General features: G+C 31.9%; 3 protein-coding genes across 14 annotated transcripts in view; all 3 read left to right on the forward strand.

Annotated features, from left to right (window-relative positions):
* Nucleotides 1-2,220, forward strand: part of LOC118446692 (uncharacterized) — a 6,219-nt gene extending 3,999 nt beyond the window's left edge. Inside the window, exons 3-5 of the mRNA XM_035877644.2 lie at nucleotides 1-153; nucleotides 467-727; nucleotides 828-2,220. The exon at nucleotides 1-153 is cut by the window's left edge and continues 78 nt beyond it. Coding sequence (XP_035733537.2) covers nucleotides 1-153; nucleotides 467-727; nucleotides 828-2,069 — 1,656 coding nt within the window. The 3' untranslated portion in view covers nucleotides 2,070-2,220. The remainder of the gene's footprint in view (nucleotides 154-466; nucleotides 728-827) is intronic.
* A 904-nt stretch (nucleotides 2,221-3,124) lies between these two features.
* Nucleotides 3,125-5,146, forward strand: LOC118446698 (uncharacterized protein KIAA1143 homolog). Of its 2 annotated transcripts, none has more exons than XM_035877653.2 (3): nucleotides 3,125-3,347; nucleotides 4,514-4,646; nucleotides 4,736-5,118. In XM_035877653.2, exons 1-3 carry the CDS (start codon nucleotides 3,240-3,242, stop codon nucleotides 4,906-4,908), a joined length of 414 nt encoding a protein of 137 aa, XP_035733546.1. In that variant the 5' UTR covers nucleotides 3,125-3,239; the 3' UTR covers nucleotides 4,909-5,118. The 2 variants fall into 2 exon arrangements, with proteins under 2 accessions (XP_035733546.1, XP_085520289.1); XM_085664163.1 differs by lacking the exon at nucleotides 3,125-3,347 and adding an exon at nucleotides 3,583-3,908 and having other exon boundaries at nucleotides 4,736-5,146.
* Nucleotides 5,147-5,755: 609 nt separating this feature from the next.
* The window catches only part of MEP-1 (zinc finger protein MEP-1), a 15,533-nt gene continuing 3,788 nt past the window's right edge, over nucleotides 5,756-17,500 (forward strand). Inside the window, exons 1-8 of one of the 11 annotated variants that reach the window (XM_035877637.2) lie at nucleotides 5,756-6,133; nucleotides 11,308-11,400; nucleotides 12,026-14,419; nucleotides 14,525-14,613; nucleotides 15,309-15,446; nucleotides 16,669-16,845; nucleotides 16,978-17,100; nucleotides 17,340-17,444. In XM_035877637.2, the coding sequence (XP_035733530.1) occupies nucleotides 11,331-11,400; nucleotides 12,026-14,419; nucleotides 14,525-14,613; nucleotides 15,309-15,446; nucleotides 16,669-16,845; nucleotides 16,978-17,100; nucleotides 17,340-17,444 (3,096 nt within the window). In that variant the 5' untranslated portion in view covers nucleotides 5,756-6,133; nucleotides 11,308-11,330. Of the gene's footprint in view, nucleotides 6,134-7,591; nucleotides 7,622-7,673; nucleotides 7,698-7,881; nucleotides 8,044-8,213; nucleotides 8,260-9,455; nucleotides 9,706-10,682; nucleotides 10,842-11,307; nucleotides 11,401-12,025; nucleotides 14,420-14,524; nucleotides 14,614-15,308; nucleotides 15,447-16,668; nucleotides 16,846-16,977; nucleotides 17,101-17,339; nucleotides 17,445-17,500 lie in introns of those variants that run through there. The other 10 variants (XM_035877639.2, XM_035877642.2, XM_085664100.1 and 7 more) reach the window with 10 other exon arrangements.

Raw genomic sequence — 17,500 nt, forward strand, 5'->3', positions numbered from 1 at the left:
GCATTTAAAGCAGGCATGAGAGAAGGTGACGTTATACTTTCTATAAATGGCCATGAAATGGATCGAGCCGATCATACTACCCTTGTGAACTTTATAAAAAACTGTGATACCAGAATGAGAATGGTCGTATCATTTGAGGATTGTGTGAGAAAGGTAATTATTTTCAAATCATTTTTCTTTCCATTTTTTTTTTCTTGTTTTTTTCTTTTTTCCTTTCTTTAAATAACTTCATATATCTTTCTCGATTATATCGTAAAATATTTTATTTCTCGCATAACTTATTCTAAGATATTACTTGTTATTGGATGATTGAAAAAAATTCTTATTAAAATTGTCACTTAAAAAAAAGAAAAAAAAAAAAATAATATAGAATTATAACGACAAAGAATTATCCATGTTGATGTATATATCCTTTGAGTAATAATAAAAATTTGACAAATGACTAGACAAAAATTTGATCTCACAGGTACAATTACATATGCGTTATTTGGAATTACAACGTGCTCTACAATTACGCTTAGGTGAGCTTGAAAGATTATGCGAGAGAGAACGTTCAATATTGATGGGTCGATGGAAGACACATTCACTTCCAGCACGTAAAAGAACACCCAGTAATATTATAACAAGTAATCCTAATCAGCCATCTCCATCGTCGAGTTTTAATTCGTCAACCATTCAATGTTGTCGACCTGCAACATCTACGGAACATCTTTTGCTTTACAATTTGGTGATTATAATGATTTAATATAATTGTTTCCTAACAGTATAATTAATTAAGCATATACATATATATATACATATATATATATATATATTTTTTTTTTCAGTTTGGTGATGGTCGACCATGCTTGATACCACGTGCAGCTTGTTTGGTAACAGTAGGACCACCACGTTCTCGAAGCGATCATCATCAATTTCTTTCAAAGATGCCCAGCGAATCTGGTGCGTCCACTTCTTCACGTCATAGTTATCATCAAGCAAATGGTATGAGCGGTACACCAGCGAAAATGAAGTCACACAAATCTTGTCAGCAACAACAGAATTCGTCGATAAGCGGTGACATATCGGTTCATCATTCTCAACAGAATAGTTTATGCGTCGCTTGTATCTCAAGTGCTAATCGTCGTCGAGAACAATCGGATACTGGTAGTTTAGACGCATATGATTTGGCCAGTCCTTGCTGCGATCCAAACTGTGTTCCAAGCCGTAGAAGACGTGAGAAACAACGTCGAGCTAGAAACGAACAAAATCATCTTCAACAACAGCAGCAACAGCAACAACAACAACAACAACAACAACAGCAGCAGCAGCAGCAACAACAACAACAACAACAACAACAACAACAACAACATGTGGCACAAACTCAACGAGAACAACAGCAACAACAAGGACAACAACAGCAGCAGCAGCAGCAGCAGCAACAACAACAACAACAACAGCAACAACATGGTACGCACAATTGTTCCAGATCTTCCGGTCATAGTCTTCACTCCATTACCAGTAGTGATGTATCAACTACTGCTGATAGCGTAGCTTCTTGTTCCACTAGTCTAAGTACAGATACACTTTATTGGGATCCAACTGTTCACCAAAGACCGCCACCGTGCCTTCAATATGCCAAACCCAAATCATGGGATAATTTAACTACAAAAGCTTTCGGTGGATACGGATTTGGATACGGTTATTTGGATACAGCTACAATAAAGACACATAGCGCTGAACGACCTGGTAAAGGAGGTCATGGTCGTGCTAAAACACCCACTGGTACTGTACAAAGAAGAACAAGTAGCAGTACATCTTATTCCACTGGCAGTACTCGACATTTTCAACCTACCAAATCTACTGAAAGTCTTCTAATACCGCCTCCTTATCAAAATGAATTAGACGGTAGTATAAGCTGTGAATGTTTAGACGAACCCAGTCCAAGATTTTTACCTGTCGTTCAATTGGAAAAACATAAGGAATCCAATTACGTTGCTAGTAATCATCCTCAAATTAGACATCGACGTTCTAGTCATTCCGAAGGAAAACTCAGAGCTATTAACAGCTCGGAGGTAACTCGATTGTAAATTTATTATTTAGATTTATAATTTAGATTTCTGTATAAGCTGGGATATTATATAAAATGAACCGTTATACCATTTCCGTGGGGTGGTGGTCCTTTTTTTATTTTTTTTTATTCTTGCCAATCAATCTTTTTTTTTATTAAAGCTTTTATTTCTATTTAACGAGAATATCTTTGAACATTTTATTAAGTAAATTCATTTTCTTTTTTTTTAGAACTGATTATATCTCGAAGAATTTAATAAAATTCGTATTAATGTAATCTATGTTTGTCATGTACATTTCAATGAAAAATATTTCTCCTCGAATAATTAATTGATAACAATGCTTTCTCGTTTGTATTATAGTTGCATGTACATTTTTTAAAAAGACGAGATCATAATATTATTTTACAATGAAAAAAAAAAAAAAAAAAAAAAAAAAAAAAGAAGAAAAAGAAAAAAAAATGAAAGAAAATACAAAACTGCACTTGGAATTGTCTTTTTGATCAACATAGAAGGTAATAAAAGTTTGATAAATTTTTTAAAGACGCACCAATTAATAGCAAACGATTTAATATATTGGCTAACCACTTCCATGGACAAAACAAATAAACGTTATAAATAAATAAAAAAAAAAAAAAAAAAAAATAAACAAAAAAAAAGTCAAATAAAGGACATATGTATATTTTTATTCAATGTCCCATACATAAACGTTAAGAGAAAAAAAATGAAAAAATCATTTGTATATTTGACATTTTATCTTTTTTCAACATTTTTAATTGAAAGAAAAATATTAAAAAGTAATAAAACATTTAAAAAAAATTTTTTTTCATATAATGTATAAAAGTATGTATTTAATTATATATATATATATATATATATATATTTATATATAATTTATTATTTATATATAATTTATATAAATAAATAATATAAATATATATATATATGTTAATTTGCATTAACCTGCGTTTTAATTGAAAAGGTTAGAAAAAAAATTGTTCGGTCTGTGAAATGATTGGTTCATGCGTCGACCAATCAGGAACAGGATCATTTACTAGAGAATGTTTTACAATTGTCTTTAACCAAACGTCCATCGTACTTAGTTTACTACGTGTCGTTAGAGGTTATGTTACTTTACTAACTATCTGAATATACATTTAATTACACAAATTTTTACAAATATTATAAAGTATGTCTAGAAAAAAGTTAGTGTCATACATTAGGCCTGAAGAGCCAAAATTTTTAAGAGAATTAAAAGAACAAATTAAATACAAGGAAGGACCAACAATTAATACAAAGGTAAAGATGTAAACATCCCTGATTATATATATTATATACTCTTTATAAATTAAAATTTTTCTTTATGTTAATAAGATCAGAAATTAATATTGGTTTTCGAGTGTTTCTTTTTTTTTTTTTTTTTTTTTTTTTTTAGGTTAGAGCTAACAATTCGCATGTTTCTTTTTATTTTTATACAATACAATTTTTTAGTTCAGATGTCACTCTATATCCTGGTAGATATGCTTTTGTTTTTTTACTATTTATACTCATTTCAAAGTATTGATTTTAAAGATGGACAAAAAACGAATTCGATTAGTTTTCTTATATGAGTATAAACTTGGTCATAAAGCTGCGGAAACAACTCGTAATATCAATCATGTATTTGGTAAGAATACAGTAAATGAATTTACGGTAAAGCGATGGTTTACAAAATTTCAAAATGGAAATGAAAGCATAGAAGATGAAAGTCTGGAAGATGAAGAAGATCGTCAATTATTTTCTGTTATTGAAAATGATCAATTGAAGAAGACATTGATTAAAACTGATTCATACACAATGGCCCGACAATTTGGACAGGTGGTAGGTGTAAAGTAACTCAAATGTTATTCACCACCTGACACATTTAAGAAAGTCAAAGAAACTCGACAAATGGATGATCTGACCACATGAATTAAATGAAGATAAACACGACCACATCGCACACGACAGAATCTACAAAACTTTTCCTAAATATTCAACATAAATTCCTCAACTAATTAACTTTTCATCAACTAACTAGCATTTCTTCAAACACCTTGATTATTACTTTTGCAAGGGAAAATTTTCAGCAATCAAGTTGTTACTGAAAATAAATTTAAAGAATTCATTGAAGTTCTAAAACATTGGAATTTTATACTATTAGGATTAAGAGAAAAAAAAGATTTCACTTTGGCTAAAATATGTAAATTACAATGGATATTATTTTGCTTTGATAATTTTAAAGATAAAAATTCAAAAACCGATATTAATTTCTTACCGATCTTATTGTAATATAATTTATTGATTATATTTTTATAATTCTTTATAATTTTTGTATATTTAATACGAAACAATAGGTGTGTGTTGTTGGAAAAAGAACAAAAAATTTTTTTAAATATTTATTTAATAAGAAGTAATATAATAATTTGATTCTTTTTTTCAAATAGAAAGAAACTTTGCCACGTGTCTCTGACAATGAAGAGGAAGATATAGACGGAGAGAAGCCTCTTGTTGTTGTATTAAATTCAGGAGACTTAACTGCGGAAGAAGCAGAAGCTTATGAAAAACAAAAACAAAAAGGTACATTTTGATTCATATAGATATATTTTTATTCAATATATTTAATAATATTTAATTATAATCTATATGATTTGTTTGAAAATTTATAGAGGAAGCTGAAGCTCCGATTGATTTGTCTAAACGTGTAATATTTAATAAAGATAAATTGAAAAAGAGACATTCAGATACGATTGACGGATCTGCTAATAAAAAAGTTAAAAAGAGCAAACACAAGAAAGCTGTTTTATCGTTTAACGATGAAGAGGAAGAAAGTTTAGGATAAGATGTAATGTATGTGTGTGTGTGTGTGTATGTGCGTGTTTGTAAATATTATATTATTTATTTTTTATTTACCGAATATTTTTTGGTAATAATATCTGTTATATTCATTACCAATAATATTTGTATATTCACATTATTTTTATTATCTTGTGTACAAAATATTATGACAAAATATTTGTCATTAATAATTTGATGCAATTGAAATTGTATAAATTTCAATTAAGATTGTACATAGGATACATATAATCCATAATTTCATAAATATAATTTATATTATAATTTAAATTTAATTAAATATAATTTATATTTATAATGTATTAATGAGATACATTTATACTATAATGGAAAACTTTAAGAAAAAAAATGTATATAATAAATAGAAGTGTATATATATTTATATGAGAAAGAGAGAGAGAGAGAGAAAGAGAGTAAAAGTACATGTAATTTTATAATAAATATTTTCTTAAAAAAAAAAAGTAAAAAAAAACGAATTTATAAAAGAAACAAAAAAAAAAGAATAAAAATAAATTATACTTTATGAACGTAAAAATAATTAATTGTAGAAAAAGAAATATAAAAAAAAAAAAGAAAGAAAAAAAAACGGAAAAAAAAATTTTTTTTTTTTTTTTTTATTTCAAGTGAAGCTTAAAATAGAAAAGGGCGGGTACCTTAACGTCAACCCCGTAGTTTGTACATTGTTGCGATTGCAGATTGCCCTTATTCTTAGGGAGAGTCTCTCATTGGACGTGCACGTGTATATGATCACGTGATAATCTAGAAGAAACGCTACTGGTCGTTTGGTCCCCTTTAACATAACGCGTACGTCATAAAATTTGCGGTCACGTGATTACGGTCGCCATCTTGGCAGTTTTAGACGACGGAGGTAAGAAAGATCCATGACGTCGAAGCCAAATAAACATCAAATATATGTGAATAATATCGATACAATAACGGTGTGTAAGAAGTGTAGAACGAGTCTTAAGCGTGTCCGACATTTGTCAGTGTACGAAACGGTCAGTGAATTTAAATAGCGCGGCATTTCAGATGCGTGTGTGTTTCGATTATCGGTCCTCTTTGGGGGGATAATCGCGATCGGACGTCGACCACCACGGCAGCTGTTCGACGAGCCAAAGGCAGCCCTTAAAGAGAAATGGCGGGATCATTCTAAATCTTTCCTTTTAGAAAGAACGATATCAGCAATAAAAGTTCGTTTCTTTTAAAGCGAGGTAAAGTAAATCTCGCAGTTGAGTCAACGAAAATTATATATATGTATATGTATATATATATATATATATATTATATATATATGATGTATATATATATATATATATATATATATATATTATATATATATGATGTATATATATATATATATATATATATATATATCTTTTCAACTTTTACAATTGATCTCTCTATGGAATTTCTCATTTCTACGGTTATATACTTAATAACACAATACTCCAGGGCAGTACCTATCTCCTATTCGCACCCCCTCCCCCTATATTATTTCTTCCCAATTGATGACAATTCTTAGTTTTTTCTAATCTTTTTCTTTTTTTTTTTTTTTTTTTTTTTTTTTTTAATACTTTAGATTTTTCTTAGATTGGAAAAAGATTAATTCGTATCATTTAAACCTGAAACTTGATCTTCGGACCGATATTTGTTTTTTTTTTTTTTTTCTTTTCTGTCCGCCAAAAATCGCCACGCGTTTTTTGAGAATACGATTATCTCGTAAAATCTTTTTTTTTGCCTTCAACCGAAAGAGGTCTTATTTATAACATTTAAACTCAATTTGATCTTTGGAAAAAAAATTTTTTTTTTTTTTTATCCTCCGCGACAAAGATCGTGTCCTTTAAAACGTTATAAATTCTTCCTTTTTTTTTTTTTTTCTTTATAACAACTTTACGAAGTTCATCGAATGAGTATTACGTTTAACCTCAAATTAAAATTTGACGAACGAATTTTTTTTTTAACATCTACCGAGACAACGAAGTTTTTGGGGGGAGAAAATGAAAAAAAAAAAACAAAAAAAAAAAAAAAAGAAAAAAAATGGAATTACACTCCGATAATTATCGATCCCTAAATATTTTTCTCGAAATTGAAAAACAACAAAAAAAGAAAAAATAAAAAAAAAAAATAAATAAAAACAAAAGCGACAAGGATTACATTAATTGAACAATATTCGAATAATAACAATTCTCTTGGCATTCGTTTTGATGTCGATCCTTATTTGAAAAAAAAAAAAAAAAAAAAAATAGAGAGAGAGGAAAAGGAAAGCACATAAAAAAAGGGGGAAAAAAGAAAAGAAAAATCAGAACGTAAGAAGCAGAAGAAGGAGGAGAAGGAGAAAGAAGAAGGAAAAAAAAAAGGATACAAACATTAACCTACAAAATTAAAGCGTCTGATATCCTCCGTATTCCCGCACTCCTCCGCCGTGCACCCACTCTTCTTCCCCCCACCCCACCCCCTACGCCCCCCTACTCCCCCTGAGTAAGATGACGGTCTCGATCAAGAGAATGAGAGAGAGTATATGAGGAGAGAGGGGAGTTGGTAGGGAGAAGAAGGGAGAAAAAGAACCTGTAAACTAGGGACGGCCCTGGGGCATAACTTTTTAACGTTACCACCGACGCTCCTGTCCTCTAGTGTGTAACACATTCATCGTTAGAAATGTTTACTATTTTCTCCGATTGTGTGATCTGTGAATAAAATCGGTGTGTAACCCGTACCAACGTAAAGACGTCGTAGAAGAGTCGTAATATTAAGGAACGCGTTTGTAACGCGAAATAAGTATATCCCGTGTGTGTGTGTGTGTATGTGTGTGCGTGTGTGTATGTGTGTGTGTATATACGTGCGTGGTTGTGTGTGTGTGTGTGGTGTATGTGAGAGGGACGGTTGGGAAGGGGGTGGAGAAGATGGAGTGGGGGAGGTTAGGTAAAAAAGAAAGAAAGGAAGGAAGGAAGGAAGGAAGGAAGGAAGGGAGAAAAAAAATTAAACTAGTTTAGTCAATCGGAGTATAGTCGAGGACAGAGAAAGAGAAAGAGAGAGAGAAAGAAAGAGAGAAAGAAAAGGAAAGAAAAAGAAAATGTTACGTTATGACGATAAATCGTAGTGTAGGGAGTTCAATGGTGGTCAGGTGCGTATTTATTATTGGGTGCGTGACCGAGACAGAGAAAAGTGAGTGAGAAAGAGAGAGAGAGAAACAAAGAAAGAGACAGACAGACAGACAGATAGACAGACGTTGCCGCCGTGTCGTCGTCGTCGTCGTCGACGACGACGACGACGACGACGACGACGACGACGACTAGGACAACGACAACTGCAGTGAAGCGGCGTCGGCATTGTGTTAAACGTAAGACACAGAATAAGAATAAGGAGGAGGAAGAAAAGGAAGAAAGAAAAAAAGAGAAACGTTGCTAAAAAAAAAAAAATGAAGAAGAAGAAAAAAAAGAAAAGAAAGAAAGAAAGAAAGAAAGAAAAGAAAAGAAAAGAAAAAAATTCCGCCAAGTCATAAAACTCTGCACGCATACACACACACACACATACATGTACGCGCGCGCACATACATACACAGCAGACAGACAGATGGACGGACAGACAGACGGACGGACGGACGGACAGACAGACGGATGAACGGACGGACGGCGAACATATAACACACACACACAAACACGAAGTGGCAACAACGCAAACAATTTTGAAAAAGGCAATCGTGTTTGATGATGAATATTCGACTTGATCTTCGATTCTTCATACAACGAATGCATTTCTCTCTCTCTCTCTCTGTTTCAACCCCCCCACTCTCTCTTTTTCTCTCTCTCTTTTGTTACTCTCATCCTCCCCTCCCCCCTCTCTCTCTCACTTTTTGTTCGGCTCTTCTCCAAAGTTGACGATGGCAACGTGTCGCGCGTCGTTCGCCGAGATACATACATCACGCGTTCTACGGGGGTCAAAAGATCTTTCTTAATCAAAAGAGAAACCAATGATATATATATATATGTATATATATATATATATATATATATATATATTTTGACAATAATTTCTAAGAGAGGAAAAATAAAAGGGAAAAATTAAAAGAGAAAATTTCTCCTTTCTTTTCTTTTTCTTTTTTTCTTTTTTCTAACATAAAAAAGAAAAAATAATTCGTCCAATTCTTCTTCAATCATAATAATAATAATAATAATAATAATTATAATTAATTTGTTCTACTAATTCATATCGATTATTCTTCTCTTACAATTTCTCTCTCTTTCTCTCTCTCTCTCTTTCTCTCTCTCTCTTTCTTTCTCTTTCTCTTTCCTATGACATACATACGTACATACATAGATACATACATGCATACATAATATATATATATACATCATACACACGTGTAAAAATTAATAACAAAATTAAAGAATAAAATGAGAGGGACTAGGTGGGACATTGGGATGATAGTGGAGTGAAGCGGAGTGGAGTAGAGTGGAGTGGAGTGGAGTGAAGTGAAAGAGGTGTAGTGGATTGGATTGATGGTAGAAGTGAGGTTATGTCGAAAAATTATGATTAGGGTAGACATTGGATGGATGCGTCATGGGGTTGTTTAGCCACGTTTTACACTACGAGATTGATTGTGCGCGCGAAAACTATCTCTTTGTGCGTGTATATACGTGCCTGCGTGCGCGCCCGCACGTGTGTGTGTGTGGTGTGTGTGTGTGTGCGCACATTTATACAAGAAGGGGAGAGGGGAATGAGTGAGTGAGTAAGTGAGTGAGTGAGTTAGTAAGTAAAAGTGTGTGTGCGTGCTTCTGTGTAAGTGGTATGTGTACGTGGTGCGCGCGCGATAAAGAGAGAAAGAGAAAGAGATAGAGAGAGAGAGAGAGAGAGAGAGAGAGAGAGAGAGAGAGAGAGAGAGAGAGAGAGAGAGAGATCATAGACAGACCCATACAAACGTCTTACAATAAAAGATTGATAGAGTTAAAAGTGTTTTATATATAGAAAGAGGTTATAAAATCAAACCTCAGTTCGATTGATGATTTATTTAAATAAATAATTTGACAAAATTATTAAGTCGATTCACTAACGCAATAGTTGTATTTCTCTCTCTCTCTCTCTCTCTCTCTCTCTCTCTCTCTCTCTCTCTCTCTCTCTCTCTCTCTCTTCCTTTCTCTCTTTCTCGCAGGTGACCGACGCTAACCGTTAAAAGCTGTGTGCTGCTCTGCTTCGTGGACTCTCTCTCTCTCTCTCCTTCTCCTTCCCTTTTACGCTCTCCTCTCTCCTCTCTCTCTTCTCTCTGTCCTATCCTCTCTCTCCTCTCTCTCCTCTCTCTTCTCTCTCTCCTCTCTCTCCTGTCTCTCTCTCTCGTTCCTCTTTCGTCGGTCTGCTGCTGCCTGCTACTGCTGCTTCCGTGGTTGTGTCGTCGTCGCGTTGCACGGGTGTGCTCACCTCCTTCTTCTCCTCCTTCTCCTCATCGTCGTCGTCGTCGTCGTCGTCGTCGTCGTCGTCGTCGTCGTGCTCGTCGTCGTGCTCGTCGTCATCGTCGTCGTCGTCATTGTCGCCTAAGAGACGATCAAAATCTATTTCCTTTATTTTTTGGTTATTTTCTTTCTTTCTTCTTTTTCCCTCCTAATTCTATTCCATTCGTCGTCCGTCGTCATCGTCGTCATCGTCGTCATCGTCGTCATCGTCGTCATCGTCGTCGTCGTCGGATTGGAAAAGAAAGAAATTGAAAAAAAAAAAAAAAAGAAAAAGAAAAAGCGTCGATTCCCAGTGGTAGTGTTGGTGGTGTTGGTGGTGGTGGTGGTGTTCGTGGTGGTGGTGGTGGTGGTGGATAGTAGTGGTGGATGGATGGTGTGCATCTCTAATAATAATCATCCTTTGGTTAAGGATCACATAACGGGGAAAATTATTATTATTACATGATTCGTGACCCGTCAAACAGTGCCCGCTCGAGAGGTGAATTTTCTTGGTTATGGGTTGTGATCATCTTCTCCAAGGGGAGTTAGGAGTACGGAATTCGCAGCGCCATTTTGAAAAATTTGGCCCCGCTAAAAATTCACTCCCTCTTCCCTCGTTTCTCTCTCTTTCTCTCTCCCTCTTTCTCCTTCTCTCTCTCCCTCCCCCTCTCTCTCTGTCTGTTTCTCTCTCTCTCTCTCTCTCATAACCCTCCCTATTCCTCTTCTCTTCCTCCTTTTTATCCTCCTCGCCTTCCTCCTCTACCTCCTCCCCTTCCTCCTCCTTTAACTTCTCTTTCTCTATCAATCTTCTCTCATGTTCGTTTAATATTTTGAAAAAAGAAAATATATATATTCTTCATCTTATTATTATTATTAGGGTCCCTTTTTTTATATTTATGCTTCCCTCCCTCCCGCCTTTGCCGCCCTTTCCTCATGACAGTTGTCTTATTTTATTTATTGTTTAGATCGACTCTACAGTCGTGGCCCCATGGACGGGACTTTGGAAGAACCTCCTGTTAAGGACTCTTCTCAGAACAATTCTGACAAAGTGTCAAAAGGTAGATAATTTTTTTATTTATTTGTTCTCTCTCTATCTATCTCTCTCTCTTTCTCTCTCTCTCTCTCTCTTTTCTTTTTAGTTGTTGTTGGTCTTTTTTCTTTTCTTTTTCCCTTTTCTTTTTTTTTTTTCTTTTTTTTTTGTATTCTTTCTGTTGTGTATTTTAATCCACACCATTGTGGAATTTTATATCATCAATATTTGAGACTTATACAATTTTTTTTTTCTTTTGGATTGTATCAACTATCATTAGTTCCTTTTTTTTTTTTTTTTTTTTTTTTTTTCTTTTATAATATAATGCAGTTCACTTTTTCACATTCTATGGAAAGTCATAGGGGAATATTCTTTTGTAAAATATTTGAAAGAAGAAGAAAACTATGGTTTTAACTTTTCATTGAGCAGTTTATAATGATTATATAAGCCATTCAAAAGTATGTGGTCAAAAGAAAAAAAAAAAAAAAAAAAAAAAACAGGAACAAGTGTATCCTTTAAAAAGTATTCTTATCGAATAGATTTTATAGTCATCAAAGAGTTTTATCATTTTGTGAATGTGATCTGTATATTAATGATAATCTTATGATATTATATGGTGGTATAATTTCAATGTGTTATTTATTTGTTCCCAGACATGGTCATTCCAAATGGTGTCAATGGAAAGTATGGTAGTACTGAAAAGGAAGAATTTCCGGACTCTGACAGTGTCAAAACGTCGAACGAGACTGTTAGTAAACGGAAAGAAGAAGAGGAGGAAGGGGAAGGGGATGGGGAAGAGGAAGAAGATGAAGATGAGGACGAAGAGGAAGATGTTATGGACAGAAGACACTTTGAGCACGAAGAAAGGGATATGCAATCGGAAGATAGTGAGCAAAATGAATCGAGAAAGAATAGGAGTAAGGGGGGTTGCTTATACGAGTCAAGAAATGACTCCATGGTTTCAGAATCTTCCGATGGTGTCAGTGAGATGAACGATACTAGTGAAGTGTCTAGAAATGAAGATAAGTGTCTAAACACATCTCGTGAGGCTATGGATGTTGATGAACAGAGTAATAACTCTGACGTAGAATGTTTGGATGAGAGCATCACGAGAGTACGAATGGATAATGATGATGTGTTCACTTTAAAAAAATCTAACATAAACGAGGGTAAAGATTTGTCATGTAGTAGTAACGTTCAACAATCAAATGATTCTGCTGAAATTGTAGAAAGCAGTATGGATACATCAGATGTGAAGATATGCGAAGAAAATGGAAGTTGCGATAGTCCCGAAATAGAAGAGATAACAGATAGTGCAAAGAATAATAATGGTCTAAATACAACTCAAGAACGTACTGTAAAAGATCCTACTAAACAAAAAAAACAGAGAAAGCAAATAGATCTTAGTAGTATTACACCTAGAAGAAGTTCTCGTAATATTAAAAGAACAAGTTATATAGAAAGAGAAGTTGAAGAAGAAGCGGAGGATGATGGTTCTGATATAGAGGAAATTAAACCTGAAGATCCATTAGCTGGGATAGATAGTAAAGATAAAGAGAATTCTAAATTAAAGTCACCGTCGAAAAATAGTAAAACCACTATAGTGGTCAATGATACTAAACGCTTAGTAGAAATTGCTGCTGGAAGTAAGTCCGTCAAAGGTGGCAAAAAGGAACCTACGTTAGTTATAATAGATACAAACTCCATACTTTCAGGTCGTGGTGGCCTTCCTGTTGGTAACAATAAACCACACCATACAGTTTCTAATCCCAGTTCTTTCTCAGTCGTACCAATGAATATGACTACACAAACGATGTATCCAAATATGAGAACAACTATTACACCTGTACCCATGACATCTAAAGCTGCACAATTAAGTCCCAAGCCAAGTAGCATGACTACAGTTACTCCTCCATTGCCACCTATATTACCAACTTTAACCGATGACATGTTTGTCGTGGAAGCACCATCTTTTATAGTACCTTATGTATATGAAAAACCACCGTTAAAGCCATTGAAAGAATTTGTTTCTAAATTAGAAAAAAGCATAGAGGATAAACAAAAGGAGGATATGTTAAAAAAGATTACAGATGATAATAAAGATAATCAGGATATTAATGAAGATTCAATGGATATGAATAAAAAGATAGATAGTAGAAACCAAGAAAGTGAAAATGATGGAAGTTTAAGGTCTAAAAAGGACGGAGATGATAGTGGAGGGGATATGATGGATACAATGGAATCCGGTATTTCAAATATAAGTGACAAACATGATATAAGGCAAGATGATAGGAATAAAGTAATTACTTACTTTGATTTACCATTGGGAAAATTTTTTATGCAGATTGGAGTAAATCTTGTTCAGGAATATGTGCAAACTGATCTATTACGGACTCAAAAACGTAAACAGGGCAAAGGTAGCACATCTGCGGAGACACAATTAGCTATAAATTCACTCATCAAGAATTTAGAATTTAGTAAGGAAAATAATGAACCATTCCACTTAGAAATGAAAAAATGTGAATTCTGTAGTTTTAAAACGGAATCTACATTAGTAATGCAGCATCACTTAGAAACTCCTCATATGCGCAATTACGTCTACAAATGTAATTTTTGTCCAATGGAAGTTCGTAGTCCTCATGATATATTATTCCATATGGAAGCAGAACATAATACTCGTGGTCGATTGGAACGTGGTCCAGCTTTTCATCAATGTCCTAATTGTCCATTTGAAGATAACCAAAAAGGGAAACTTACACGGCACATTCTTGCTTGCTCTAAAAAATTTAGACCAGAACGAAATTTGGAACCTGCCGCCGATTGGGAGCCACCAGCAAAAATTCCAAGATTAAATCGTGCACGTCCAGTTGGTCCAACTAATCCTAATGCTCTTGCTATGGCTATGAGTGCCAAAGGTCCACAACCACTTTTACCGAAATTACTTCCAGCGCCTATTACAGGTCGTGGAAGAGGACGTCCACCAATGCAGCCTAGATATTCTGATATGAAAACATTACGACCTGGTGGTGGTACTACTATGCGGCAAGGTAAAAAATCAATTGATATCATTATAATAATATTTATTAATAATATATTTTATATTACGAATTAATATCATCAATGTACAAACATTTAATTTAGCAACGTTTTAGATAATGTTGCAGGCATGATGTATCGACCAACATCCTCTGGCCTATTAGTTCCCGCTTCGTACCAATTTGGTAGTAATCAATTGTTTCAGGTAAAGAAAAAAAAAAAAAAAAAATCTTTTTTTTATTTTTTCATCTTATTATATTTATCATTTCTTATTATACATAAGCAGATTTTAATGATAAAAATGTATTTTATCCGAATGAATTGTATTTTTAAACGTAACGATATATTTCTGATATAATCAAAAGAAATATCACGCAGAAATAAGTCTGTGAAATATTAAAGGTATTGCGATAAAGCAGAGTAAATCGAATAAAAAGTAAAATTATAATATAAGAAGTATGATAATAAATTCCAATGGATAGTATATATATCCTTTGGAAAAAGTTTAACGATTATATCAAACTTTATTATATATAGGCATATTTGAAATAATTACAAATATCACATTATAGATTCTTTAAATTTTTAAAAATTTTTGTTTATTATTTTTCTAAAATATAATTTCTTTTCTATTGTAAATGCGAATGGGGTATATTCTTCTCACTAGAAAAAAAAAAAAAAAAAAAAAAAAAAAAAAAAAAATAGATTCAATTGTATTTAAGTTTAAAAAATATAAAAAACTGAAGAAACTTTTTTATAATAGACATTATATATATAATGATAATGATAATTCACAATATATGTGTGAGTAATAAAGAAACGTTAGGGAAAAAATGGAGAGATTTGAAAACAAAATAGAAATCTAAAGAATTAGTAAAAAAAATATATGGGTGGTGACAGGTGGTGGGTGGCTCTGGGACTGTCATGTCGGCTGTCTCGGGAGTGAGTAGCAGTAGCGGCGGCAGTTCCGGTCAACCCACACCCATTGCACTTGTACCCAACGTAATCGACTCTCTGTCTAGGTTGTCCTCATCACAGGTAAATAATATACTAGAAGGTATCAGGAAGGTTAACTTATTTTTATATATAGCATTTGTGATCGCATGGATAACACGTTCAACAGATGCAAAGTGCTTAGTAACTTTTATTTCATAAAGGTTTGTTTTCTAAAAGAAAACAACAACAACAACAACAACAACAACAATAAAAATATGTGTGTGGTTGCTTCTCTGGTATAATAATAATAATAATAATAATAATAATAATAATAATAATAATAATAATAATAATAATAGTAATAATAATAATAATAGTAATAATAATAATAATGATAATTATAATATAATGATAATAATAATATAATATAGTAATAATCATAATCATAATCATAATAATAATAATAATACACTTATCAAATTTATATATAATACAAAATTCTTCTTTGTTTTGCTGTTATAATATTTCTTATATCATAATACTATACAATGTTTGTATGTGCGTGTGTGAGTATATATATATATATATATACACACATACACATGTGTTTTCATTAGCTTTTCATAATAATTATTTGTAAAAGAAAGAAAGAAAAAAAAATAGCAAAAAATTTTATAATACTTGTATAATTAAAATGAATTATTATGAAATATTATGACTATATGTTACGATTAAGCTTAGGAGAATTTGTAACATTTTTTATTTATAATATATGTGTTAGAATTTAATTGAACTAAAATAATGGATATGCGATTTGGGCTGGTATATATATAAAATATGTACTATTGTAATATTAACTAATTATCAAACCAAAAAAAAAAAAAAATATATACTAACCTTTTGTTTCTTCTTGAAATTAATTGAAAATGAACTGAAAGGTTGTGTCATTATAATTGGAATAATATTACAAAGAAAAATATTATTCTAATGACAAAAGATATTTATATTTGTTATATAGTTCTATAAGCATTATTACTTTTACATGTAATCAATTTATAAAATCTTTAAGAATTATTAATGCTTATCATAATGAGATAAAAGTGAATAAGTTTAAAAATGAAAAGTTTGAGAAGAATTAAATTTTTTAAGTTAAATGATCTTAAATAATTATATATAAATGACTTTGTAATCATATATATATATACATTAGGCAAAAATATGATTAATGATTTTTATAGAGTAATAATATTATCTTAGTATTATATCTCTCTATAAAGTGATATAAATATTTTCTTTTTTTTTTTTCTTTTTTTTTCTTTTTCAGAACACAACGGCCAGTACAAAAAATCCTACGGCAAAGTTATTAAGTCAACCGAGTATATCTATAACTCCATTACCACGTACAACATCTCAAACCTCCATTCCTGGTTCGGGAACATCATCAAAATCTGGAGGGAAAAATACATTTGTTATATGTGAAATTTGCGATGGTTATATTAAGGTAAAATTACATAAAAAAAAAAAAAAAAAAAAAAAAAAAAAAAAAAAAAAAAAAAAAAAACATTGACAGATTAAAATTATATAAAATTAATTCAAATGGAAATATCTTAATTTAATTTATTTATCTTGATAGGATCTCGAGCAACTAAGAAATCACATGCAATGGATTCATAAAGTAAAAATACATCCAAAGATGATTTATAACAGACCTCCATTGAACTGCCAAAAATGTCAATTTCGATTTTTCACAGATCAGGTAAAAATAACATTCTATATTTATTTGTAAATAATAATAATAATAATATTAATAATAATAATAATAATAATAATAATAATAATAATAATAATAATAGTAATAATAATAATAATAATAATAATAATAATAATAAATAAAAAGAAAGAAAAAAGATATCCTCCTTCTTTATGAATTTTATTTCCATATCTGTATAGAATATGTAAAACATATTTTTAATGTAACATCAATTTTAATAATAGGGTTTGGAAAGACATTTGCTTGGATCTCATGGACTCGTTACGTCCAGTATGCAAGAAGCAGCAAATAGAGGAAAAGATGCTGGTCGTTGTCCAGCTTGTGGTAGAGTAAGTATATTTTTAATCTTTATTATTATTATTATATATATATTAGGTGGACCGGA

The sequence above is a fragment of the Vespa mandarinia genome, chromosome 25 (assembly GCF_050613455.1).
Source record: "Vespa mandarinia isolate Hongniang chromosome 25, ASM5061345v1, whole genome shotgun sequence".
Classification (NCBI taxonomy): domain Eukaryota; kingdom Metazoa; phylum Arthropoda; class Insecta; order Hymenoptera; family Vespidae; genus Vespa; species Vespa mandarinia.